The sequence below is a fragment of the Astyanax mexicanus genome, unplaced genomic scaffold (assembly GCF_023375975.1).
Source record: "Astyanax mexicanus isolate ESR-SI-001 unplaced genomic scaffold, AstMex3_surface scaffold_39, whole genome shotgun sequence".
Lineage (NCBI taxonomy): Eukaryota > Metazoa > Chordata > Actinopteri > Characiformes > Acestrorhamphidae > Astyanax > Astyanax mexicanus.
In genome coordinates, this window is record NW_026040049.1 from 588,648 (window position 1) to 616,493 (window position 27,846).

The following is a 27,846-nucleotide window of genomic DNA, read 5'->3' on the forward strand; positions in this document are numbered from 1 at the left end:
ACTAAAATCTTCTGTAAAGATGAGGGTAGGAACTAAAGCGCGCGGGAGCGGTTTCGACCCGGACACTTTTGGGAGTAACGGAGCCGCAGAGACACGCGCGCGCGGAGGATTAAAGAGGAATAAAGTGCAGGTGAGATTAATTAATCTATTGCCTGATTAATCCATTAAAACTGCCTTTATGCAGGTGGGCTCCTTAATAGCGCTCCTTAATTTGGTGTTCAAACACCTACCTACTGTGGCCACTTTATCAGAAACACTTACTGTGGCCAATTTATCAGCAACATCTAATGTGGCCAATTTGTCAGAAACACCTACTGTGGCCACTTTATCAGAAACACCTACTGTGGTCAGATTATCAGAAACACTCACTGTGGTCACTTTATCAGAAACGCTTACTGTGGTCACATGATCAGAAACACCTAATGTGGCCAATTTATCAGAAACACCTACTGTGGCCAATTTATCAGGAACATCTAATGTGGCCAATTTATCAGAAACACTTACTGTGGCCAATTTATCAGGAACATCTACTGTGGCCAGTTTATCAGAAACACTTACTGTGGCCACTTTATCGGAAACACTCACTGTACCTTGTACTCCACCTAATATCTGTGCTCGTATGTTTACCCGGGTTCTCTTTATCTACTTTTAAGATATTTGTGAAAATCAGATGATTATTAATTGTCTGGTTAATGAATTAATTGATTGATTGGTCTTCTGGTTGATTGATCAGGATGGACCCGGGTTCTGAAGGTACTGAAAGTCCGGCAGCAGTTCAGGAGAAAGGAGAAGCAGCGCTGAAAACACAGTAAGATTCAGACTCTACACTAATCTGATCTAGGACCACGTTGAAATCAGATCAGATTTGACCAGATCTGTCCACACAGCCCACAACAAAACCAGATCTGAATTCAGATCAGAACCAGGCTCTTCTGGATCTGCTTTCAGAAGCTATAAGCTGATCATCTATTTGAAAACACACTCTATACTGATTATGGAACAAAATATTGATTTATAGTCATATATCAGCGATATGTTACGGATATTAAGTGGTATTAAATATTGTTATTTAAATATATTTTTTATTGTTTTCTGTAAGCTAATGTTAAATGCATAATTCCTGGTATTTGATTATTTAGAAGTATTTTATTCCAATTTAGAATAAAATTTACTGAAGAAAATCATTGAAGTATTACAGACACGCCAGTAGATGAATCAGACAAAAAGTAAGAAAATAGACAAAAGTATTACAGGAAAAATGTTGTAGATGGTCAGAAGTAAAGTAATCTCGAGAGCTACAGGAAAAGTCTGACTTTTCTGTCTATGCATTAACAGTTATACTTGAATAACAATTACATGTAAATCTACTTTACCAGGATACATGTTCTTATTGGTTCTATAAAAATCAATAATGACATAATTGTCTCTATGATTGGTTCTTCAAATGTATCAACATTACACTACTGATTAAGCATGACAATGCATTACATATGTTGCATCAAAAAGGTGTACGTCACAAAGTCCGAACATCATGTTGTTTTCCATTCCCCTGGCCTTCGGTGTCTTCTGGCCTGTCTGCGACTTTGCGCCGCGTAGAACAGCCGTGCGTAGGCTAGCTAAGGAGAGGTTACTAGCACAATCACTCAGATAGCGGGTATCTCCCTCTGCAGTTGTCAACATCTTGTCCTTGCATCCTGTCGCAACATGAAACAACCTTGTCTCTTCTAAATGTACATGATATTCTAACAACACAAAATCCTAGTGGAATAACAGATTCTTAAAATAAAAACTGGTGTGTCTGCACAATTTATTGCTAATGATTACAGTTAAATGATTCTATTTATTGAATGATCATAATGATCAAATAAAAGGATATAAGTGTAGATTAAAGGATATACACGTCCAGAATCCCAGATCGCTCCCATCAATAGACTATCAGAGAATTACAGTATTGTGATGTCGAAGCTTTCATAGGCAATGTATCGTGATATTGTATCGTGATATTGTATCAATATATCATTATCATGGTATTATATGGTATCATGTGATTCCCTGTGGTACCCACAGCCTAAATAAATCACTTAATGACTCACTAAATAAACAAATCAGTAATAATGCATACTGTATCAGTAATCACATTATCAATATGTAGACTCACTGAATCAGTTATTAGACTCACTGAATGAAATACTAGATTCACTGAATCAGAAGACTCACTGAATCAATATATATAGACTCGCTGAATCAGTTATTAGACTCACTCAAAGTATGTCATTAGACTCCCTGAATCAGTTATTAGACTCCCTGAATCAGTTAGTAGACTCCCTGAATCAGTTATTAGACTCCCTGAATCAGTTATTAGACTCCCTGAATCAGTTAGTAGACTCCCTGAATCAGTTAGTAGACTCCCTGAATCAGTTAGTAGACTCCCTGAATCCGTTAATAGACTCCATGAATCAGTTAGTAGACTCCATGAATCAGTTAGTAGACTCCATGAATCAGTTAGTAGACTCCCTGAATCAGTTAGTAGACTCCATGAATCAGTTAGTAGACTCCCTGAATCAGTTAGTAGACTCCCTGAATCAGTTAGTAGACTCCATGAATCAGTTAGTAGACTCCATGAATCAGTTAGTAGACTCCCTGAATCAGTTAGTAGACTCCATGAATCAGTTAGTAGACTCCATGAATCAGTTATTAGACTACATGAATCAGTTAGTAGACTCCCTGAATCAGTTAGTAGACTCCCTGAATCAGTTAATAGACTCCATGAATCAGTTATTAGACTCCATGAATCAGTTAGTAGACTCCCTGAATCAGTTAGTAGACTCCATGAATCAGTTAATAGACTCCATGAATCAGTTAGTAGACTTCCTGAATCAGTTAGTAGACTCCATGAATCAGTTAATAGACTCCATGAATCAGTAGACTCCCTGAATCAGTTAGTAGACTCCCTGAATCAGTTAGTAGACTCCATGAATCAGTTAGTAGACTCCATGAATCAGTTAGTAGACTCCATGAATCAGTTAGTAGACTCCATGAATCAGTTAGTAGTTAGTAGTAAATGATTCCCACTGTGTGAATCTGCAGGTTCATCACGACTCGAGACAAGTTTCATGAGTATCTGGCGTCTGAAGGTCAGAAAGGTGATGGAGAGGAACCTGCAGAAACCTGTACCGAGGAGGAGAACGGCTCTCTGGAGGAACCGTCCGCAGAACCCGAGCTGAAGAAGAGGAAAGCAGAAGATGAGACGGAGAAGGAGGAGGGTAGAAAAGACAGGAAGAAGATGAAAGGCCAGAACAAGTCCCGCCCCCACATGAAGCCTCATAGTTACGAGGACCGCCGGCTGTGTCCTTCCATCATTCAGGTACTAAACACTGCTGTAATCCAGGAGATTCACTGTGTTCCAGAGTCTAGGCTGTACTGGAGGAAGGGGGCGGGGCCTTAGTACAACTGTCCTATGATGAGTCCTCCTTAAGGCCAATATATACTTCTGCATTGAACCAACATCGTAGCTTACACATAGACGTGGACCAGACGCCGTAGCCTGATGTGCACTTTTCCAAAAATATAATTATGTGGACAGCAGCAGCAGCTGTGATTGGTCCACTGAGCTGTCCACACGTTCCCACCTTCATGGTTTAAACTGCAGAGGGACGCAGTGTCTCTGCGTAGGGCGCTCACACAGACTACACCGTAGACAACGAGCTGACTTGATGCAGAAGTATAAACCAGCCTTTAGGATCCTGTTGATCTCACGTATGGAACAGTCTTAACGAGGGTTTGTAATGACATCATACACAAACGTTACATGATTACCGCAAGGCGCAAAAAACAAACTTCGCTCCTTCTTCTAGAGACTTTGTTTCCCACCGTTGTCGGCCAGTTGTCGCAGTGTTGTTTCTTATTCCCGTTTGCGTCGCACATGTGCAGAGATTCGTGGACAACCGGCGGCCATGAAGGATACATCAGCTGCGTCCTCAAAATCGCTCCAAAGTTCAACTGCTTTGGAACAGTCATCTGCATTGTAGTGACAGAACTGTAGTCCACCTCTCCAGCAGCCTAGACACTGCAACACAAAAAGTGTGGACACACCTTTACTTTAGAATTTACGGAAATATTACAAACGTGAACATTCAAAAGTTTCAAGAGTGGAGTTGAATGTAAAGGATTTGTAATTAAAGAGCTGACCAAACTTTTTCCCACAGGAGCGAGATGAAAAGTGCTTCTACGGCGATAAGTGTAAGTTCCTTCACGACGTGGCAGACTACTTGTCCACCAAACCGGCAGATGTGGGCGAGAGATGCTACCTGTACGACACCTTCGGCAGGTGCATGTACGGAATCACCTGCAGGTTCGCCGGCGCTCACACCGGACCCGAGTTCAAGAACCTGGTGAAGGAGCTTTGCAGTTCCCTGGACAAGAAAGAGACGGTCAGGAACAACCTGGACAAGGACCTCCAGAGACGACTGAGGAAGAGACAGGTGGACTTCAGTGGCGCTGAGGCGTACCTGAAAAGCATCGGGGTGGGGAAGGGGAAAGGTGGAGGACATGGGAAGAAGTCTGGATCAGAGAACAGCGCTGAGACCCGGTGTGGGCAACAGGAGGAAACGTCTCCTGGCGATCTGAAGACAGAGGTACAAAATTTACTGTATCTGAGTTTTGAGTTCAAAATGGTTCCATATCTATAGGTGTACAGTCGGAGTCTAGTCCTAGCCATAGAATCTAAATTGAGATCAGAGCCCCTCGTCATGGTGGAGGACTTGATCCTGTAGTCCTGGGGTATTTAATTAGAATTCAGTTCGGTCCAGTTAGAGAAAATATCACGAGGCTAAGGTCCGGACCGTCGCCATTTTTAACTTGTGTTATAATTCAGTTTTATTTATATTAGATTTGCACCTGCCTGTCATAATAATAATTACATAGATGATAAATCGCACAATATATGGAGAAATGTTTGCTGAACTTTGCCAAAATATCAGCTCTTTTTTAAAAAAAAACAGCGGCTTTATTTAATTTAATATTATTACTGTATCAGACTTTATTATGTTGTGGGTAAAACTGATGGGGGGGGAGTTGTCAATGCTTTTTGTCCCCTGGGGGTTGCCGTAGTTTTGAGGTAGGGTTGTTTTGGGAGTAGAGTGTGTTGAGTATTTCTGATCAGGTGGAGTAAAGTGGAATATTTTGGACTCTTGTCTCGGTTGTTTCTCTTTAATTCCTCCGAGTAACACCTCTCCGCTACGTTACTGTTAATACGGTTTATAACTGTAGTATTTTAATGTTTTTTTCTGGTGCGCACCAGCTGTATTAGCTTTTCTCGCTTTATTCTCCCTCTTCTCACCACCTGCTTCATCTGTGTGGCTCCGCCCTCTCACATCTGCACAGATCTGATTGGCAGAGGAGAGTGTTTTAATGATCTTACAGCACATGTGATTGGTTTGTGAGTTTACTGAGCTGTAAAGCACGTAAACCATAAAGACAATAAACGTTCCACCGCTTTAAATGAACTCCTCAGTAGTTTATCGGTTTGGGTCCGGACCCGGGCCGCGGTCCTCCTGTTAGTGACCCCTGCTGTAGTCCCTTGCCCTAAAGTCACAATCCTGTTTTCTTAACTGCAGAGTCCCTGGATATAGAGTCCAAACCTAATCCAGAGTCCTTACCTGTGGAGTGGAAGTATCTTCAGAGTTCTTACACCTGTGGAGTTGCAGTCAGCTTGTTGTGGTAGAGTCAGAGTACAGTCCTGGGTGCGCACCTCATCCCTATCCGTAAAGTCAGGGTCCTGTACTGTACATCTGATGATGATGATGATGATGATGATGAATGTAAAGCCTGTTTCTTTCTTTGGTCTGCAGGATGCTAAGGTACCCCTTGTGAAGACCATTGGACCACTCACAGATGCTGATATCATCAAACTCCGCCCATGTGAGAAGAAACAGGTACAGTGGTTTTTAAGGATTTTGCTTGGCAGAAATGCTGCAGTAGTAAAAAGGCAGTTTTGCGTTAATAAACCGTACCAGAACATTGCTAATAGGAATTAGCCGCCACTGGCTCCTGTTACTGTTACTGTTAAAAAAAATCACAGACAGGGGTTAAGTCTAGTCCTAGACTGTATTTTCCTGGAGAATCTCCATTCAGAATTCAGTGTTGTCCAAGACTAGCCTCAATCCCAGTCTGGGAATCTGCCAGGAATGTGTACCCCACGTGTAAATAAACGGATATATCTGAATTAAATTAGTTTTGTTTTGTTCGCAGGTGGATTTCAGAGACAAGCTGTACCTGGCTCCACTGACTACAGTAAGACCCCTGTGTGATTCAATATATTAAAATACGTAAGGACAACCCCTCTGATAAACAGTCAGCTGCTGTACACATCACTCATCACACAGCTGATCTAAACCAGTCTGGGATGAGTTGGAGATTCTTGAATGAATTTGGGAGTCTTGAATTAGTCTGGAATTAGCCTGTGATAAGTCTGGAATGAGCTTGGGAGTCTGGGATAAGTCTGGGATGAGCTTGGGAGGCTGGAATTGGTCTGGCATGAGTCTCAGATGAGCTTGGGAGTCTGGAATTGGTCTGGGATAAGTCTGGGATGAGCTTGGGAGGCTGGAATTTGTCTGGGATAAGTCTGGGATGAGCTTGGGAGGCTGGAATTGGTCTGGCATGAGTCTCAGATGAGCTTGGGAGTCTGGAATTGGTCTGGGATAAGTCTGGGATGAGCTTGGGAGGCTGGAATTTGTCTGGGATGAGTCTCAGATGAGCTTTGGAGTCTGGGATGAGTCTGGGACAAGTCTGAGATGAGCATGGGAGTCTGGAATTAGTCTGGGATAAGTCTGGGATGAGCTTGGGAGTCTGGAATTAGTCTGGGATAAGCTTGGGAGTCTGGAATTAGTCTGGTATGAGATTGGGAGTCTGGAATTAGTCTGGCACAAGTCTGGGATGAGCTTGGGAGTCTGGAATTAGTCTGGAATGAGCTTGGGAGTCTGGAATTAGTCTGGGATAAGTCTGGGATGAGCTTGGGAGTTTGAAATTGGTCTGGGATGAGTCTCGGATGAGCTTGGAAGTCTGGAATTGGTCTGGGATAAGTCTGGGATGAGCTTGGGAGGCTGGAATTGGTCTGGGATGAGTCTCAGATGAGCTTTGGAGTCTGGGATAAGTCTGGGACAAGTCTGAGATGAGCTTGGGAGTCTGGAATTAGTCTGAGATGAGCTTGGGAGTCTGGAATTAGTCTGGGATAAGTCTGGGATGAGCTTGGGAGTCTGGAATTAGTCTGGGATAAGCTTGGGAGTCTGGAATTGGTCTGGGATAAGCTTGGGAGTCTGGAATTGGTCTGGGATGAGCTTGGGAGTCTGGAATAAGTCTGGGATGATCTTGGTAGTCTGGAATTCGGTCTGGGATGAGTTTGGGAGTCATCTGGAATGAGTTTTGGACTGTGGGATGAGATGGGGAGTCTGGAATGAGTTTAGGGTGAGTTTGAGAATCTGGACTGAGTTTGGGAGTCGTCACCTAGAACGAGTCTGGGATGAGTCTAAGATCAGTTTGGGAATGGGTTTGGGAGTGTACGATGAGTTTGGCAGTTTGGACGTTGTGTGGGATAAGTTTTCCAGACGTCTGAGAGTCTGGGATGAGTTTGGGAGTCTTCTGGGATGGGTTTTGCAGTCTAGGATGGGTTTGAATGACTCTGGGATGAGTGGGAGTCGGGAAGTGGTCTGATAAGAGTTTGAGAGCCTGTAATGATGTGTGATAAGTTAAGGATGAGTCTGGAAATCAGTAACTTTAGCTCTTGTGGCTGAATGCAATCAGATTCTTACAGCCGTGCTTCTACCAGAATCTAGTATAAAGTCTTCTCGGGACAGTACAGATAGTTACTCAGTTCCACAGTTTACCCTGAACCCCCAGCAGCTCCAGTCTGCGGCTGACTGAGTAACAGATTAACACCAGCAGTCTGTTAGCCTAGCATTAGCATTAGCACTGAACCCGCAGCTGCATTCTGGTGTTGTATTAAAGGTATTATAACTACAGACTGGAGTAAACAATAGTCAAAATCCACATATCCCATAAAACAAACACTAACCAGCATAAACACACCCATCTGTTATTAAACACAGAGGTTCATTTAGTTCAGAAATCCAGTTAGCATCACCAGTTAGCCATTAGCCATCTCCATTAACACCAGCAGTCTGTTAGCTCTAGCTAGCTAACGCATTCAGGCATTGTGAATGTGATAAATAACTAATCCTGAGCGAACTAAAGCCATAATCCACATCTAATATCAAACCACAGATCCTCCCCACTCTAACCAGCACTAATAAATCAATCTGTTATTAAAAACACTGATTAATTCAGCTCGGAAATACAGTTAGCATCCGCTACGCTACCTGTCAGAATAAAAGTCTCCTGCGCATCTGTTGCCCTGAATTTAATATTTAACTTTTTAAATATTTAATAAAAAAATAAAACATTTAATTTGAGAGGAAACTATTGTCTGTTTGCATATAAAGTGTGTCAAATAAATTACTTTTGATTGCATTTACATTAAATGCACTTGTGTATTGTGTATTGTCTTCAAAGGGCTGTGTATCTGTTTCAGCCTCATTATGTAACCTTAATCACACTACTAATAATAAACTAAAAGTATCGGTATTGGCAATTTTATATCAGTTTTATATCGGTATTGGAGCTGAATAAAGTGTATCGTCCCATCACTAATATAAAGTTTACTGATTAATATATATGTGTGTGTGTGTCTTCAGTGTGGGAACCTGCCGTTTCGGCGAGTGTGTAAGCGGTTTGGAGCTGATATCACCTGTGGGGAGATGGCCATGTGTACCAACCTGCTGCAGGGTCAGGCCTCGGAGTGGGCACTGCTGAAGAGACACCACACCGAGGACCTGTTCGGAGTTCAGGTACACTGACTGACCTAACAAGCTAACAGCCTTACTAACTAATCAACCAACCAGACAAACAAACTAATTAACCAATTAACAACTCTGACCTGGGAAAGCTTTATACCACAAAACAACTGTTCACCCCCAATTCCAAATGTAATCTACAGTTACAGTAGATACAGAATCACCAGCACTGTAATCTGTTGTACCCGTACTGCTCTGTAATTAATCTACAGTTACAGTAGATACAGAATCACCAGCACTGTAATCTGTTGAACCCGTACTGCTCTGTAATTAATCTACAGTTACAGTAGATACAGAATCACCAGCACCGTAATCTGTTGTACCCATACTGCTCTGTAATTAATCTACAGTTACAGTAGATACAGAATCACCAGCACTGTAATCTGTTGTACCCGTACTGCTCTGTAATTAATCTACAGTTACAGTAGATACAGAATCACCAGCACTGTAATCTGTTGTACCCGTACTGCTCTGTAATTAATCTACAGTTACAGTAGATACAGAATCACCAGCACTGTAATCTGTTGTACCCGTACTGCTCTGTAATTAATCTACAGTTACAGTAGATACAGAATCACCAGCACTGTAATCTGTTGTACCCGTACTGCTCTGTAATTAATTTACAGTTACAGTAGATACAGAATCACCAGCACCGTAATCTGTTGTACCCGTACTGCTCTGTAATTAATCTACAGTTACAGTAGATACAGAATCACCAGCACTGTAATCTGTTGTACCCGTACTGCTCTGTAATTAATCTACAGTTACAGTAGATACAGAATCACCAGCACTGTAATCTGTTGTACCCATACTGCTCTGTAATTAATCTACAGTTACAGTAGATACAGAATCACCAGCACTGTAATCTGTTGTACCCGTACTGCTCTGTAATTAATCTACAGTTACAGTAGATACAGAATCACCAGCACTGTAATCTGTTGTACCCATACTGCTCTGTAATTAATCTACAGTTACAGTAGATACAGAATCACCAGCACTGTAATCTGTTGTACCCGTACTGCTCTGTAATTAATCTACAGTTACAGTAGATACAGAATCACCAGCACTGTAATCTGTTGTACCCGTACTGCTCTGTAATTAATCTACAGTTACAGTAGATACAGAATCACCAGCACTGTAATCTGTTGTACCCGTACTGCTCTGTAATTAATCTACAGTTACAGTAGATACCGTTACCTCGTATCTGATCCTGTCTGCATGTTGTGCTGATGTTTCTCCTGCAGCTGGAGGGATGCTTCCCCGACACCATGACCAGATGTGCCGAGCTGCTCAACCAGAACATCGACGTGGACTTCGTGGACATAAACTCCGGCTGCCCTATAGACCTGGTGTACAAGAAGGTACAGACTGGAGCAGAATGCTGGAATAACTAGAATCTAGAAGTAGTTCTGGAAGCAGTGTAAAGTATGATTGGATTTTCTAAAGATTAGAAGATCTAGAAACTAGTTTTCTATCAGAAACACTGTAGCTCATGTCCCCCGCAGTTCCAGGTTCTGCTCTGCAGGGGGCAGTGTGGAGCAAGGTTTTGGTCCACGTTCCTAATATTATCTCCTGTTTAACCTTGTTAGGGTACATCTGGTGCTTTTTTTTTTAGCTTGTTTTTGTGTGTGTGTGTGTGTGTGTGTGTAGGGTGGAGGGTGTGGCCTGATGACCAGAACCAGTAAGTTTGAGCAGATCGTCAGAGGAATGAACTCTGTAAGTGTTTTGATTATATTTATGTTACTGCATCTAAAAAGATTCTTTAAAACAGTTTCTTTCATTCACAACAACCAAGAACTTTTTAATGGTTCTGTAAACCATTAACTCAAATGTATCCATGTGGGATCTGAACCCAAACACAGTGTAAACCCAGCTCTGTAGTGTTATCCTCTACTCCTGCTAGCAAATCTCATTCAGCTGCAGCTAATGCTAACGCTTTTCTCCACTATAAGGGGCACAGGATTATAAGGCTCATTAAGCAATACTATTAAGGAACTTCTAATTCAGCAGGTCTCGCTGCTGGGTGCAGGGGTGGGGGAGTAGCTAACTGAGTTAAGTAAACAAAACAAACTGAAACTCCTGTATAACTCTGTACTTCAGTGGAGTGTCTTTACTGCTCCTTAATACCTGACTGATAGAATTCATACATAAGCAGCACTGGATTATAAGGAGCTCTGATTATGATTTTTGGGGAAAATTAAAGGATTTTAAGTTCAGCTTTTAGTGCAAAAAATACTGGTAGTCCTTCTCTGGACGACTCAGGGCTGCACTAAAGGACTAAAGCCCATATTGAAACAGAATGCTAGCTTAACACTAGCATTGCTAATGCATTAAGCTGGCAATGCCAATGCCAACACGCTGCACCCAAAAAACTTCTAAAGAGAGTATAGACTTTAGATTTGGACTTTTTTGTGATTGGGTGTGATTTTTTTTTTTTACTGATTGGGTTCTGTTGGGTAAATGGTTGGGTTCTGTTGGGTTACTGATTGGTTTCTGTTGGGTTACTGATTGAGTTCTGTTGGGTTACTGATTGGTTTCTGTTGGGTAAATGGTTGGGTTCTGTTGGGTTACTGATTGGGTTCTGTTGGGTTCTGTTGGGTTACTGATTGAGTTCTGTTGGGTTACTGATTGGTTTCTGTTGGGTAAATGGTTGGGTTTCTGTTGGGTTACTGATTGGGTTCTGTTGGGTTACTGATTGGGTTCTGTTGGGTTACTGATTGGGTTCTGTTGGGTTACTGATTGCGTTCTGTTGGGTTACTGATTGGGCTCTGTTGGGTTACTGATTGGGTTTCTGTTGGGTTACTGATTGGGTTCTGTTGGGTTACTGATTGGGTTCTGTTGGGTTACTGATTGGGTTCAGTTGGGTTACTGATTGGGTTCTGTTGGGTTACTGATTGGGTTCTGTTGGGTTACTGATTGGGTACTGATAGAGAACTTGCCGCTAATGTTGGCTTCACTGAAACGACAGCTTGTTCTGGAACTGCTGGTCGAGCTGCCATATTTAAGGTGGAACTTAAGGTGGAAAGGAAAGCTCTAAGGTTTGCCTGTTTTATTTAATTGATTAGCTGTTGCAGCTCTAGACAGAATATATGAGATCATTTTTGGATCGAACAGGGTCTGTGAATGATTCCTACACTGAGATGAGAGGAGAAGATTGAGGAGATGATAAGATGAGAAAACAAGTTGTTAAGAGTTAAGCTCTTCCTCTACTTCATCATCAGCAGGGCGCCTCCGCATCCTCCTCCTTCTCCCTGACCTCGTCCACCTGCTGATACAGCTTTAGAGACTAAACAAACACCGTCAGAAAGCACATCGCGCTCCGCTCTACTGACTAATAACACTGATACAGAATCACAGCTCCTGTACCTCTACTGCCACTGCAACCACCAGCCTACAGTCACTCACCCACAGTACTTTCCCCGTCATTACGACAGCAAAGACACGCAGTGCACGGTGCACACTTAACACCTCATATAGAGCTGAGACAGCTTACTTAATGATGAGGTTCTGTTGGGTTACTGATTGAGTTTTGTTGGGTTACTGATTGGTTTCTGTTGGGTTACTGATTGAGTTTTGTTGGGTTACTGATTGGGGTTTGTTGGGTTACTGATTGGGGTTTGTTGGGTTAATGATTGGGGTTTGTTGGGTTAATGATTGGGGTTTGTTGGGTTAATGATTGGGGTTTGTTGGGTTACTGATTGGATTCTGTTGAGTTACTGATTGGGGTTTGTTGGGTTACTGATTGGGGTTTGTTGGGTTAATGATTGGGGTTTGTTGGGTTAATGATTGGGTTTGTTGGGTTACTGATTGGATTCTGTTGAGTTACTGATTGGGGTTTGTTGGGTTACTGATTGGGGTTTGTTGGGTTACTGATTGGGGTTTGTTGGGTTAATGATTGGGGTTTGTTGGGTTAATGATTGGGTTTGTTGGGTTACTGATTGGTTTCTGTTGTGTTACTGATTGGGGTTTGTTGGGTTACTGATTGGGGTTTGCTGGGTTAATGATTGGGGTTTGTTGGGTTACTGATTGAGTTCTGTTGGGTTACTGATTGGGTTCTGTTTGGTTACTGATTGGGTTCTGTTGGGTTACTGATTGGGTTACTGATTGGTTACTGATTGGTTTCTGTTGGGTTACTGATTGAGTTCTGTTGGGTTACTGATTGGTTTCTGTTGGGTTAATGATTGGGTTCTGTTGGGTTACTGATTGGTTTCTGTTGGGTTACTGATTGAGTTCTGTTGGGTTACTGATTGGTTTCTGTTGGGTTACTGATTGGTTTCCGTTGGGTTACTGATTGGTTTCTGTTGGGTTACTGATTGGGTTGGGTTCTGTTGGGTTACTGATTGGGTTCTGTTTGGTTACTGATTGGTTTCTGTTGGGTTCTGTTGGGTTACTGATTGAGTTCTGTTGGGTTACTGATTGGGTTGGGTTCTGTTGGGTTACTGATTGAGTTCTGTTGGGTTACTGATTGGATTCTGTTGGGTTACTGATTGGTTTCTGTTGGGTTCTGTTGGGTTACTGATTGGGTTCTGTTGGGTTACTGATTGGTTTCTGTTGGGTTTCTGTTGGGTTACTGATTGGTTTCTGTTGGGTTACTGATTGGGGTTTGTTGGGTTACTGATTGGGTTCTGTTGGGTTACTGATTGGGGTTTGTTGGGTTACTGATTGGTTTCTGTTGGGTTACTGATTGGTTTCTGTTGGGTTACTGATTGGTTTCTGTTGGGTTACTGATTGGGTTCTGTTGGGTTACTGATTGGTTTCTGTTGGGTTACTGATTGGTTTCTGTTGGGTTACTGATTGGGTTCTGTTGGGTTACTGATTGGATTGTGTTGGGTTACTGATTGGGTTCTGTTGGGTTACTGATTGGATTGTGTTGGGTTACTGATTGGGTTCTGTTGGGTTACTGATTGGGTTCGGTTGGGTTACTGATTGGGTTCTGTTGGGTTACTGATTGAGTTCTGTTGGGTTACTGATTGGTTTCTGTTGGGTTACTGATTGGGTTCTGTTGGGTTACTGATTGGGTTCTGTTGGGTTACTGATTGGATTGTGTTGGGTTACTGATTGGGTTCTGTTGGGTTACTGATTGGTTTCTGTTGGGTTACTGATTGGTTTCTGTTGGGTTACTGATTGGGTTCTGTTGGGTTACTGATTGGATTGTGTTGGGTTACTGATTGGGTTCTGTTGGGTTACTGATTGGGTTCTGTTGGGTTACTGATTGCGTTCTGTTGGGTTACTGATTGGGTTCTGTTGGGTTACTGATTGGATTGTGTTGGGTTACTGATTGGTTTCTGTTGGGTTACTGATTGGGTTCTGTTGGGTTACTGATTGGATTGTGTTGGGTTACTGATTGGGTTCTGTTGGGTTACTGATTGGTTTCTGTTGGGTTACTGATTGAGTTCTGTTGGGTTACTGATTGGTTTCTGTTGGGTAAATGGTTGGGTTCTGTTGGGTTACTGATTGGGTTCTGTTGGGTTCTGTTGGGTTACTGATTGAGTTCTGTTGGGTTACTGATTGGTTTCTGTTGGGTTACTGATTGGTTTCTGTTGGGTTACTGATTGGGTTCTATATGGTTATGTGTCTGCAGGTTCTAGACGTTCCCCTGACGGTGAAGATCCGGACCGGAGTTCAGCAGAACTGTAACGTCGCTCACAAACTGATCCCTGAGCTGAAGAAGTGGGGCGTGTCCATGATCACAGTACGTCTTTCAGTGCAGTGTTCACTGTGATACACACTAATCACACTGCTGCTTATCACTATTCTAACTGTGTGTGTGTGTGTGTGTGTGTGTGTAGCTGCACGGTCGTTCTCGGGAGCAGCGCTACACTAAACTGGCGGACTGGGATTATATCGACTCCTGCTCCAAACTGGCCAGCCCTGTACCCTTGTTCGGTAACACACACACACACACACTATACACACACACACACACACACTATACACACACACACACACACACTATACACACACACTATACACACACACACACACACTATACACACACACACTATACACACACACACACACACACTATACACACACACTATACACACACACACACACACACTATACACACACACACACACACACTATACACACACACACTATACACACACACACACACTATACACACACACACACACACACACTATACACACACTATACACACACACACACACACTATACACACACACTATACACACACACACTATACACACACACACTATACACACACACACACACACACACACACACACACACACACACACACACACACTACACACACACACACACACACACTATACACACACACACTATACACACACACACTATACACACACACACACACACACACACTATACACACACACACACACACACACACACACACACACACTATACACACACACACACTATACACACACACACTATACACACACACACACTATACACACACACACAAATACACACACACACACTATACACACACACACACACACTATACACACACACACACACACACACACACACACTATACACACACACACACTATACACACACACACACTATACACACACACACACACACTATACACACACACACACACACACACACACACACTATACACACACACACACACTATACACACACACACACTACACACACACACACACTACACACACACACACACACACACTATACACACACACACACACAAACACACACACACACACACACACTATACACACACACACTATACACACACACAAACACACACACACACACACACACACTATACACACACACACTATACACACACTATACACACACACACTATACACACACTATACACACACACACACACACTATACACACACACACTACACACACACACACACTACACACACACACACACACACACTATACACATACACACACACACACTATACACACACACACACACTATACACACACACACACTATACACACACACACACACACACTATACACACACACACTACACACACACACACACTACACACACACACACACACACACTATACACACACACACACACACACTATACACACACACACACACTATACACACACACACACACACACACTATACACACACACTATACACACACACACACTATACACACACACACACTATACACACACACTATACACACACACACACACACACACTATATACACACACTATACACACACACTATACACACACACACACTATACACACACACACACACACACACACACTATACACACACACTATACACACACACACACATTATACACACACACACACTATACACACACACTGTACACACACACACACACTACACACACACACACTATACACACACACACACACAATATCTGTCAACCATAGGTTTGCAATTGTACACCTTTTTGGAATTTTTCCGTTCCACCTTAAATAGTGCAGCAGTTCCATTCTGGCGCCTGCTGCACTATTTAAGGTGGAACGGAAAAATTCCAAGCCAAACCCAAGCTAAGCTGTTTTAAAGCCGGTTTAAACATTGTTTATTAGATACAATCTCCCTTTTCTCCACTAAAAACATATTTACCACCTTAAACAACCTTTAACTGTTATGAAACATTAATAAAATATAAGAATATATACTTTAAAAACCATAAAACACCATAGAAAACCCCATGTCTACCCCATTCTGTCTTAACAGTCAGCTGTTGTGGGCGTGGCCTGTCACTGACAGCATTTTCAAGCTCTGTATAGCATTAGCGTTAGCATTAGCTGTAGCATTAGCTTTAGCAATAGCTGTAGACTATACACTACATACACACTACATACATTACAAAAAAAACAGGACTTTTATGCTGGAAAATCATCCAATATGTCTCTCTCTCTCTGTCTCTCTCTCTGTCTCTCTCTCTCTCTGTCTGTAGGTAATGGAGATATTCTGTCGTATGAAGATGCTCTGAAAGCGAGGGAGACGGGAGTGTCGGGGATAATGTTGGCCAGGTGATTGACCTTCCCCTGTTATTATTATTATTATTATTATTATTATTATTATTATTACTATTATTATTATTATTAAAATGTCTAGTTGTGCCTCTAGTATGAATGAATGCTATGTGAGCTGTATTTACTCACGTTAGTGTAATTGAGTAGATTTTATGAGTAATTTGTAATTTTTAAAGTAGTTTTTAAAATGGGTAATTTTACTTTTACTCAAGTACATTTTGACACAAGTAATTTACTTTTTCATACCTTGAAAAACTTTACAGACATTACTAAAAAATAAAATGCTGGGGAAAAAAAACGTTCTCAACTAAAATAATAATAATAAATTAAATTAAAACAGCCTCGTTAAACAGATAAATGGCGCCATCCGGAAAGCTTGTGGTTGGATAACAAGTATAAAATTAAAAATGAGAAAATCTGAAAAGCACCTGTATTTTTATCTTGTTTTTACCATATTTTGAATGTTTCATTCGAATGTTCAATTGTATATTTTATGTGTTTTCAATTAATTTTGTAATATTAAATTTAAAAATTCTCAAAAATTCTCTGAATAATTTAATATTAGTGTAAAAATCTTTAAAATCCCTTTTAGACATTAAACAAAACTGAACTAACCTGGAGACATATCAAACTGCCCAGGTTAGCTAACAAGTTAGCTGAGCTGCGCTACGCTACGTGCTTAACCTGCGTCCACAAACTGAGTTTACCTTTCTGAAAGTCTTTGTGGTGAGAGAAGTGCCTCATAATGTTCGCGGTGTTTATGTTCCCCTGATTCTGAGTTTTGTTCTCCATGGCAGCGCAGCTGAACTTTTCCCAGCAGTGTTTATTATTACAGTTAGCGGGAGAGGCGCTGTGTAAATCAGCTGTGTAACCTGGGGTCTGTGTGTTCGGGGGGGGGGGGAACTGTTCTGTCGAGTTGTGCTACCCATCAATATGTGCTTCTGTGCTTCAGCACTGCGCATGCACCGAACAATGTTCTTTTTTATTTGATTTCATGTTTTTAATAATAATTCCTTAAGTTTTTATTGGGAGCATTAAACAATCTGAATTGAATGTTAAACAAAACATGTGTATAGCAGTTAAAGCAAAGCAATGGCAAGTTTAAAAAATATATATAAACGGTAAAACTAAAAAAATACGGTTTATAGTCACATATATTAATTAAAAGTAACTATGTAACTTTTACTCAAAGTATATTTTAAATTGAATACTTTTTTACTTTTACCCGAGTAGATTTTTAGATGGGTACGTTTACTTAAGTTGAATTTTAGCAAAGTAAATGTAATTTTACTCAATTACAATTTTTCAGTACGTTTCCCACCTCTGGTTGTAATGCTGCTTTAGTCCTGTGGAGGATTGGCTATCTGCACTGCGACACCAGGAGGCAGCGAGACGGACAACAGTTAGAAAAATTTTTAAATAAAGACGTTTTTACACTAATAACAGTCTTTACAGTGTCATATGTTACTTTACAACATGTGTAATAATGCCCTGCTAAATGCAGTTCAGCCACTGATCTAGTCTTAGAGTCTCTGTAAAACACCAAATCCACCGGAGATCCTATTTAAACCTGTAGTTACTCACACACAGAGGTGTAAAGTATATAAACACTGATGTGTTATTCGCACAAATAACACAGGAATGAACTGCATGCTGTTACTAGCGCTGTTAGTTATCTCTTATCTGACGAGACTGTGTGTGTGTGTGTGTGTGTGTGTGTGTGTGTGTGTGTGTGTGTGTGTGGTATATAGGGGTGCTCTGATAAAGCCGTGGATCTTTACGGAGATAAAGGAGAGGAGACACTGGGACATTTCCTCCGGGGAGAGACTGGACATCCTGAAGGACTTCACCCACTACGGCCTGGAGCACTGGGGCTCCGACACCCAGGGGCTGGAGAGAACCCGCACCTTCCTGCTGGAGTGGCTCTCCTTCACCTGCAGGTGGAGCTATACACCTCACACTGTACCTCACGCTGTACCTCACGCTGTACCTCACACTATACCTCACTCTATACCTCACGCTGTACCTCACACTGTACTTCACACTATACCTCACACTGTACCTCACTCTATACCTCACGCTGTACCTCACACTGTACCTCACACTATACCTCACGCTGTACCTCACACTGTACCTCACTCTGTACCTCACACTGTACCTCACTCTATGCCTCACACTGTACCTCACTCTATACCTCACGCTGTACCTCACTCTATGCCTCACACTGTACCTCACTCTATACCTCACGCTGTACCTCACACTGTACCTCACGCTATATCTCACTCTCTTTACCTCACGCTATACCTCACTCTATACCTCACACTGTACCTCACGCTATATCTCACTCTCTTTACCTCACACTATACCTCACACTATACCTCACGCTGTACCTCACTCTGTACCTCACACTGTACCTCACTCTATGCCTCACACTGTACCTCACTCTATACCTCACGCTGTACCTCACTCTATGCCTCACACTGTACCTCACTCTATACCTCACGCTGTACCTCACACTGTACCTCACGCTATATCTCACTCTCTTTACCTCACACTATACCTCACGCTATACCTCACTCTATACCTCACACTGTACCTCACGCTATATCTCACTCTCTTTACCTCACACTATACCTCACTCTATACCTCACGCTGTACCTCACTCTCTTTACCTCACACTATACCTCACACTGTACCTCACTCTATACCTCACGCTGTACCTCACGCTGTACCTCACGCTGTACCTCACTCTCTTTACCTCACACTATACCTCACACTATACCTCACGCTGTACCTCACGCTGTACCTCACGCTGTACCTCACGCTGTACCTCACGCTGTGTGTTGTAGGTATATCCCGGTGGGTCTGCTGGAGCGAGTCCCGCAGAAGATAAACGAGCGTCCTCCGTTTTACCTGGGCAGAGATTACCTGGAGACGCTGATGGCCAGTCAGCACGTAGGAGACTGGGTTAAGATCAGGTGAGAGACTGTGATAATAATAATAATAATAATAATAATAACAGATCCTGGCTGTGCCCTGAACTCCACTTCTTCAGTTCAGGGTATTTTCCGGTATTATGTTACGAGCTATAAATATTCTAAATAAAGTACTGAATGTTTATAATACTAAAACTGCTTCAGTAACTACAGCCCTTTTAAATACACTACATTAGTAATGTAGCTCGGAGGAGAGTTTTAACGCACACTGAACCGTATTTAGTGGTGAACTGGAGAAATAAGTGAATCTGTAACACCTACAATGGCTTTAATAATAACAGATAGTAAATTTATATTAAACTTGTGCAATAGAGCTTTTGAAAACTAATAGTACTTTAGCTCTGTTTTATAGTGTTTATGGAACTATTTTAAAAGTATTATTTTATTATCTTTTATTTATTCTTCAGCTGTGTTTCTGCTCATTTCTTCATATATGGTGTATATATTTTGTGGGACAAAGTAAAACCTATTCTATTCACAGCCTTAGTATTTTATATTATATGTGTATTTCTATCGTTCTATAAGTAAAATAAAATAAAAATAATGTGAAACTGTCAGAATGGTGAAAAATACCGTGATGTACATCTTTGGTCATACCCCCCAGCACGTGAGAATTTGTTTTAATTTGTATTAATTTCACACGTATGTTTGTAATGTGATTTAGTGGCACTGTGGTGTAGTGGTTAGCACATTCACCTCCCGGCACTGTGGTCGTGGGTTCGAGTCCAGTCCAAAAATATGGAGATTAGGTAAATTGGATATTCTAAATTGCCCAGATATGGACTGCGGCAGGTGGACGGTGGTTTCCGGTTGAGAGTAGGCTGTGTGTGATTGGCTGCAGCTCCTCACTGGTGTGTAGAATGTAATTGTAATCGTCTTTGAGTGACAGAAAAGCGCTTATATAAATGTAATTGTAATTAAGTAAGTAGTGACACCTAGAGGCGATGCATTGAACCTGAACGTGAGAATGTGTTGTTTCTTACGTGTTTGTAGCACCTAGCTCTACTAGTTATTACTCGTGAATTCGTGAGATCTCGTAGACCCAGTGTTTAATAGTGAATATATAGGGAATAAAACGTGGTATTTCTATGGAGCTGAAATGTGGGGGTGAAGGTCGGTATCGGATCTGCTTAGAGAGGCAGCTGCTCACCTTGATGAAATGGATCAGAGTATGTATTACTCTCTAAGAGATCTTTATTAATAATCTTTATAAATCTCATTCACTACAGTCCACGTTCAGACCGAGTTCTTGAGCGCTAGGTAAATACATGTAAAAGTGACCTGAATTAGCGTTATGCTAGCGCAGGGGTACTCGAGCTCCGGCCTGGATCCAAACCTAAATGAGGTGAACTAAGCATATACTTTACGTGATCGTAGTCCAGTCCGCACTCTAGTGCGAGTCTAAACCGTGTTTTAGACTGAAGCTCTTCTCGTGCAGAGACTTAAAATGGAACAGAAACTAGTTTTACACCTAAATAAACCTGATTTAACCAGATCTAATCCACAAATATACACCAGAAACACCACTGCTTATCTGTAGAACAGTGTAACGTTCTGGAAAAAGAGCTGTTAAATAAGCAAATCAAATCATCATATCACAGCACTAAAGTCTTAGAGATCTTATTCTCATGGATCCCAGATATATGTTTAAAGTGATATTACTGTATCATTTTGGAGTAATTTGATACCAAACTTAGCAAAAAAAAACAAAATTATTTGTTTTTGCATAAACAACATTTCAATGTCCTGTAAAACCAGCAAATCAAATTGTTCTCCAATAGCACCAAGACACATTCAAGTATTAATGACTCTTCTAACTTACTCACATCAGCTCCTCCCTCTCTCTGAGCTCGATTACCACGCCCCTTCATTATAATATAAGCACAAGGAAAAACAGAACTAAATAAATCAGGAAATAAATGAATAAAGAAATAAATCAGGAAATAAATGAATAAAGAAATAAATAAATCAGGAAATAAATGAATAAATAAATAAATAAATCAGGAAATAAATGAATAAAGAAAGAAATAAATCAGGAAATAAATGAATAAAGAAATAAATAAATGAATAAAGAAATAAATAAATCAGGAAATAAATGAATAAAGAAATAAATAAATCAGGAAATAAATGAATACAGAAATAAATAAATCAGGAAATAAATGAATAAAGAAATAAATAAATCAGGAAATAAATGAATAAAGAAATAAATAAATCAGGAAATAAATGAATAAAGAAATAAATAAATGAATAAAGAAATAAATAAATGAATAAAGAAATAAATAAATCAGGAAATAAATGAATAAAGAAATAAATAAATGAATAAAGAAATAAATAAATCAGGAAATAAATGAATAAAGAAATAAATAAATGAATAAAGAAATAAATAAATCAGGAAATAAATGAATAAAGAAATAAATAAATGAATAAAGAAATAAATAAATCAGGAAATAAATGAATAAAGAAATAAATAAATGAATAAAGAAATAAATAAATCAGGAAATAAATGAATAAAGAAATAAATAAATGAATAAAGAAATAAATAAATCAGGAAATAAATGAATAAAGAAATAAATAAATGAATAAAGAAATAAATAAATCAGGAAATAAATGAATAAAGAAATAAATCAGGAAATAAATGAATAAAGAAATAAAGAAATCAGGAAATAAATGAATAATGAAATAAATAAATGAATAAAGAAATAAATAAATCAGGAAATAAATGAATAAAGAAATAAATGAATAAAGAAATAAATAAATCAGGAAATAAATGAATAAAGAAATAAATGAATAAAGAAATAACTGAATAAAGAAATAAATAAATCAGGAAATAAATGAATAAAGAAATAAATAAATGAATAAAGAAATAAATAAATCAGGAAATAAATGAATAAAGAAATAAATAAATGAATAAAGAAATAAATAAATCAGGAAATAAATGAATAATGAAATAAATAAATGAATAAAGAAATAAATAAATCAGGAAATAAATGAATAAAGAAATAAATAAATGAATAAAGAAATAAATAAATCAGGAAATAAATGAATAAAGAAATAAATAAATGAATAAAGAAATAAATAAATCAGGAAATAAATGAATAAAGAAATAAATAAATCAGGAAATAAATGAATAAAGAAATAAATAAATGAATAAAGAAATAAATAAATCAGGAAATAAATGAATAAATAAATGAATAAATAAATAAATGGGGAAATAAATGAATAAATAAATAAATAAATGGGGAAATAAATGAATAAAGAAATAAATAAATGAATAAAGAAATAAATAAATCAGGAAATAAATGAATAAAGAAATAAATAAATCAGGAAATAAATGAATAAATAAATAAATAAATGAATAAATAAATAAATGGGGAAATAAATGAATAAATAAATAAATAAATGGGGAAATAAATGAATAAAGAAATAAATAAATCAGGAAATAAATGAATAAAGAAATAAATAAATCAGGAAATAAATGAATAAAGAAATAAAGAAATCAGGAAATAAATGAATAAAGAAATAAATAAATCAGGAAATAAATGAATAAAGAAATAAATAAATCAGGAAATAAATGAATAAAGAAATAAATCAGGAAATAAATGAATAAAGAAATAAATAAATCAGGAAATAAATGAATAAATAAATAAATAAATCAGGAAATAAATGAATAAAGAAATAAATAAATCAGGAAATAAATGAATAAAGAAATAAATAAATCAGGAAATAAATGAATAAATAAATAAATAAATCAGGAAATAAATGAATAAAGAAATAAATAAATGAATAAAGAAATAAATGAATAAAGAAATAAATAAATCAGGAAATAAATGAATAAAGAAATAAATGAATAAAGAAATAAATAAATCAGGAAATAAATGAATAAATAAATAAATAAATCAGGAAATAAATGAATGAAGAAATAAATAAATCAGGAAATAAATGAATACAGAAATAAATAAATCAGGAAATAAATGAATAAAGAAATAAATAAATGAATAAAGAAATAAATGAATAAAGAAATAAATAAATCAGGAAATAAATGAATAAAGAAATAAATAAATCAGGAAATAAATGAATAAATAAATAAATGAATAAAGAAATAAATAAATGGGGAAATAAATGAATAAAGAAATAAAGAAATCAGGAAATAAATGAATAAATAAATAAATAAATCAGGAAATAAATGAATAAAGAAATAAATAAATCAGGAAATAAATGAATAAAGAAATAAAGAAATCAGGAAATAAATGAATAAATAAATAAATAAATCAGGAAATAAATGAATAAAGAAATAAATAAATCAGGAAATAAATGAATAAATAAATAAATGAATAAAGAAATAAATAAATGGGGAAATAAATGAATAAAGAAATAAAGAAATCAGGAAATAAATGAATAAATAAATAAATCAGGAAATAAATGAATAAAGAAATAAATAAATGGGGAAATAAATGAATAAAGAAATAAATAAATGGGTAAATAAATGAATAAAGAAATAAATAAATCAGGAAATAAATGAATAAAGAAATAAATAAATCAGGAAATAAATGAATAAAGAAATGTAAGAATTCCATAAATAACAATTTATCAAGACATTTCTTGATATGTATTTATTTTTACATTTACATAATTTTTTTTGCCGTTTTTATCCACCATATTACTTTTATTGGGTGATTTTTATTAATTTAAAATGTTGTCAGTTTTGTTCCTCCTGTCAGAGAGGACTGGATAATCTGCGTCTGCTGATAATGATTGTTTGTGTAGGTTATTTTAATCTGTGTTCCTTTAACCCGATACAGAACCTGGCGCCCGCTGTGTGTGTGTGTGTGTGTGTGTGTGTTTTGTGACGTCTTGTCACAATAATTCTGAGTAACTTATCGAACAGCGTACGGACATGACCTCCAGCTCCTGCAGCTCTCTCACTTCACTTACGTTTAAAACACTTTATTAGATTAGATTTATTATCTCCTGCTCTTGCAGTGCTCTGTTGAGGTGCATTTTTCTGCGCTTAGGTTTTTGCCTGTGTGAAAACAAACCAAACCGAGGGGAAATCACTCGAATTAAACCAGATCCAGAATTTAATCCAGATCATTAGTCCAGTCCCGATCAGCTGTTCCTCCCTGTAGAAGCTGCAGCACTGGAAGTTTAGATTAGATTAGACGTTCTAGACCAGGGTTAATCTAGATTAAAACTTTATTTGGAAAAGCCAGATTATTGTTGAATAAAGCTTTGAAAACATTGAGGGCAGCCCCTTATTTTCAAGGTAGCCGAGCATTTACAGAAACAGGGATTGACATAACAGAGAAAATAAAAGCTACATTTAATTATTGTAAAATATCAGCATATAAAAAATATATAAAATAAATAATAATAATAAAATAAAAATAAATAAAAACAATTAAATTAATGATTACAATTAAGTATGGTTTAATTGACAAAAATTAAAATCAAAAGAAAAAGAAAGGAAGACTAATACAACAAAAATGGGTTAAAATTAGCTAAAACTAACTTGTAAATAAATGAACTAACAAAAATAAAAGCAATAATAATAAAAATAGTAATATAATAACTATGAGAATAATAATGATAATAAAAAAAATGAATAAAATGAAAATAAAATAAGGAAACAAAATAAAAAAAGGAAATAATAAAACTAAAAGAAGAACTAAAATGAAAGTTAAGGATAAATAAGATTAAGTAAAACAGGAACAGGCTGTCTGAAGGTGGTTAGATATTAATAGTTTAAAATGATAGAGTGAGTTTTAGAGTGTCCTGTAGTGAATTCCAGCTCACTGCTGCTAAACTGTAGCTAAAAGCAGATTTTCCCAGTTCACTAAAAACTCTTTAAACCTGGCAGCTGATCCTGATCACTGGAGCGAGTCTGATAATTACTGTTTTACACTCATTAATGAAGTGATGTATTCTGGCAAATGACCGGAGAGTGTCTCATAAATGAAAATCAACCAGTTCACTCGCTCTGCCTGTGTCATGTGACCGCACTGCACCCAACCAATCAGAGAGCTCCACCTGGAATGCGTTTAGTTTTGCAGATAAATGTACTAAATTGTTGTCAAGAAAAATAATATAGGCCTACTGTCCCCTTACAGCACACACTCCTCATCTGATAACCCAACCCACTCGTTAGCCCTCCCCCTATCACTATCACTAGTGATGCTACAACACACCAGGAGGGTGAAGAAGACCAGCACACGCCTCCTCCGATACATGTGGAGTCAGACTCCGCCTCTTTTTGAGCTGCTGCTGATGCTGTAGCTTTGCCGAGTAGCATCACAGCAGCGCTAACGCTCTGAGGAAAGCGTGTACAGCGACTCGAGTGGTTCTGATACAGCAGCTCACAGACGCAGCCTTGTGCTGATCCACATCACCCTAGTTATGAGTGATGAGGGGAAAGAGAGAGAGAGAGAGAGAGTGCCATCTACTGTACTGTACGTGCTCCCTCTGAGCGCCGGCAGCTTGATGGTAAAGCTGCATGAGCGGGATTCGAACCTGAGACCTCCTGCTCATAGTGGCAGCGCATTAGACCGCTGGACCACTCGGCGCCCGGCACTGTGTTTATCTGATTGTTTATCTGATTGTTTATCTGATTGTTTATCTGTTTGTTTGTTTGTTTGTTTATCTGCAGTGAGATGCTGCTTGGACCAGTGCCGAAAAACTTCAGCTTCCTCCCCAAACACAAAGCCAACGCCTACAAATAACAGAGCAGGAGCTGGACCTGTGTGTGTGTGTGTGAGAGAGCTGATTGGTGAATAAAGATCGACTCTTAATAAAGTTATTTAAATGTATGCTCAGATCTCAGTGTGTTTATTTTCACTCTCTGGCAGAGGGCACGGGACTGTAGTGAAAAATACAAAAGATAAGAGAGGTATATATGTATATAAATGTATGTAAAAAGGTATACATGTATAACGAGATATCCTTCTCAACACTAGCTGTGAATGTAAAAATTACAGTGCAATATATAAAAAATAAACTGCATTCACAGCACAACTGCACACAGATAGCAGTCATTAATACAGCCGTTTATTTATATACATATATAGCATATTCACTATGTCTAGCGTACCATGGTCAGAGTTTTTAAAATGCGTGTTAGTCGCTTTAACATCGCTGGCTAGTCAGTGTTACTGATAAACAGTGATTGTGTAGAGAATTATTAAGTTATATGTGAAATAGTTCCCCTGGGATTATTTAGTGTGGCTGCAAATTTAAGGGGGAAATGTAAATTCAGCTTTCTTGCTAGCCACCTTAAATGATGCAACAGACTGCAGATGCTGTATCAGTAAAGGTGGAACTAGAAACTAGCCAACTTAGACGGTGCATTATTTAAGGTGGAAATGGAAATCAAGCTAGCTGGCCAGCCACCTTAAGTGGCACAACAGACTGCAGCGGTTGCATCATTTAAGGTGGAATTGGAAATTTAACTCACTACTTACCCACCTTAAATGGTGCAACAGACAGTAGAGGATGCGTTATTTAAGGTGGAATTGGACATTTTGGACAATAATGATTTTACATTACTGCAGCACCTGTCTCTTTTCTGAAAACGTACGATAAACTCTACAGTTTATCTCCTGCAGGTTCTTCTTGAAGAGGTGAGGTAAATTCTACACGTTAGAAGTGAGATTGGGGTAAAGTCTGTTACCTGTTGTGAAATCTCTCTGAGAGCATCGTGCAGCTGTGACAGTGATCTCTCACCAGGAGGTGCACTACACAAACATTTATACAGCAGCGAGAGAAGCACTTCAGCGCCCTCTTGTGGTGTAAAGACCCGGCGTCTAATTGGACCACACCTGTAATCATTTACATATATACCTGAGAGGTTTAGAGAACATGGTTCATCTTCATGTTCAATGTTTATTTCCTCTTTACAGTTAAAGCAGTTCTGATCTGTTCCAACGTCCA

General features: G+C 38.7%; 1 protein-coding gene and 1 long non-coding RNA gene across 3 annotated transcripts; one reads left to right on the forward strand and one right to left on the reverse strand.

Moving 5' to 3' along the window:
- Positions 1 to 26,726, forward strand: dus3l (dihydrouridine synthase 3-like (S. cerevisiae)). 2 transcript variants are annotated; one of them, XM_049473527.1, is made up of 15 exons: positions 1 to 130; positions 734 to 808; positions 3,088 to 3,364; positions 4,206 to 4,634; positions 5,850 to 5,936; positions 6,247 to 6,291; positions 8,748 to 8,900; positions 10,151 to 10,267; positions 10,557 to 10,622; positions 14,488 to 14,598; positions 14,696 to 14,792; positions 16,849 to 16,924; positions 18,679 to 18,867; positions 19,777 to 19,905; positions 26,567 to 26,726. In XM_049473527.1, the coding sequence occupies exons 2-15, from the start codon at positions 735 to 737 to the stop codon at positions 26,637 to 26,639; spliced, it is 1,923 nt and encodes a 640-aa protein (XP_049329484.1). In that variant the 5' UTR covers positions 1 to 130; position 734; the 3' UTR covers positions 26,640 to 26,726. The 2 variants fall into 2 exon arrangements, with proteins under 2 accessions (XP_049329484.1, XP_049329485.1); XM_049473528.1 differs by having other exon boundaries at positions 5,850 to 5,933; positions 6,250 to 6,291.
- Positions 18,877 to 19,827, reverse strand: LOC125794079 (uncharacterized). The gene is made up of 6 exons (XR_007433585.1): positions 19,746 to 19,827; positions 19,660 to 19,685; positions 19,574 to 19,623; positions 19,390 to 19,449; positions 19,158 to 19,193; positions 18,877 to 19,061 (listed from the first exon to the last, which is right to left on the reverse strand). It is a non-coding gene; the product is annotated as an uncharacterized LOC125794079 (long non-coding RNA).
- Positions 26,727 to 27,846: the final 1,120 nt, after the last annotated feature.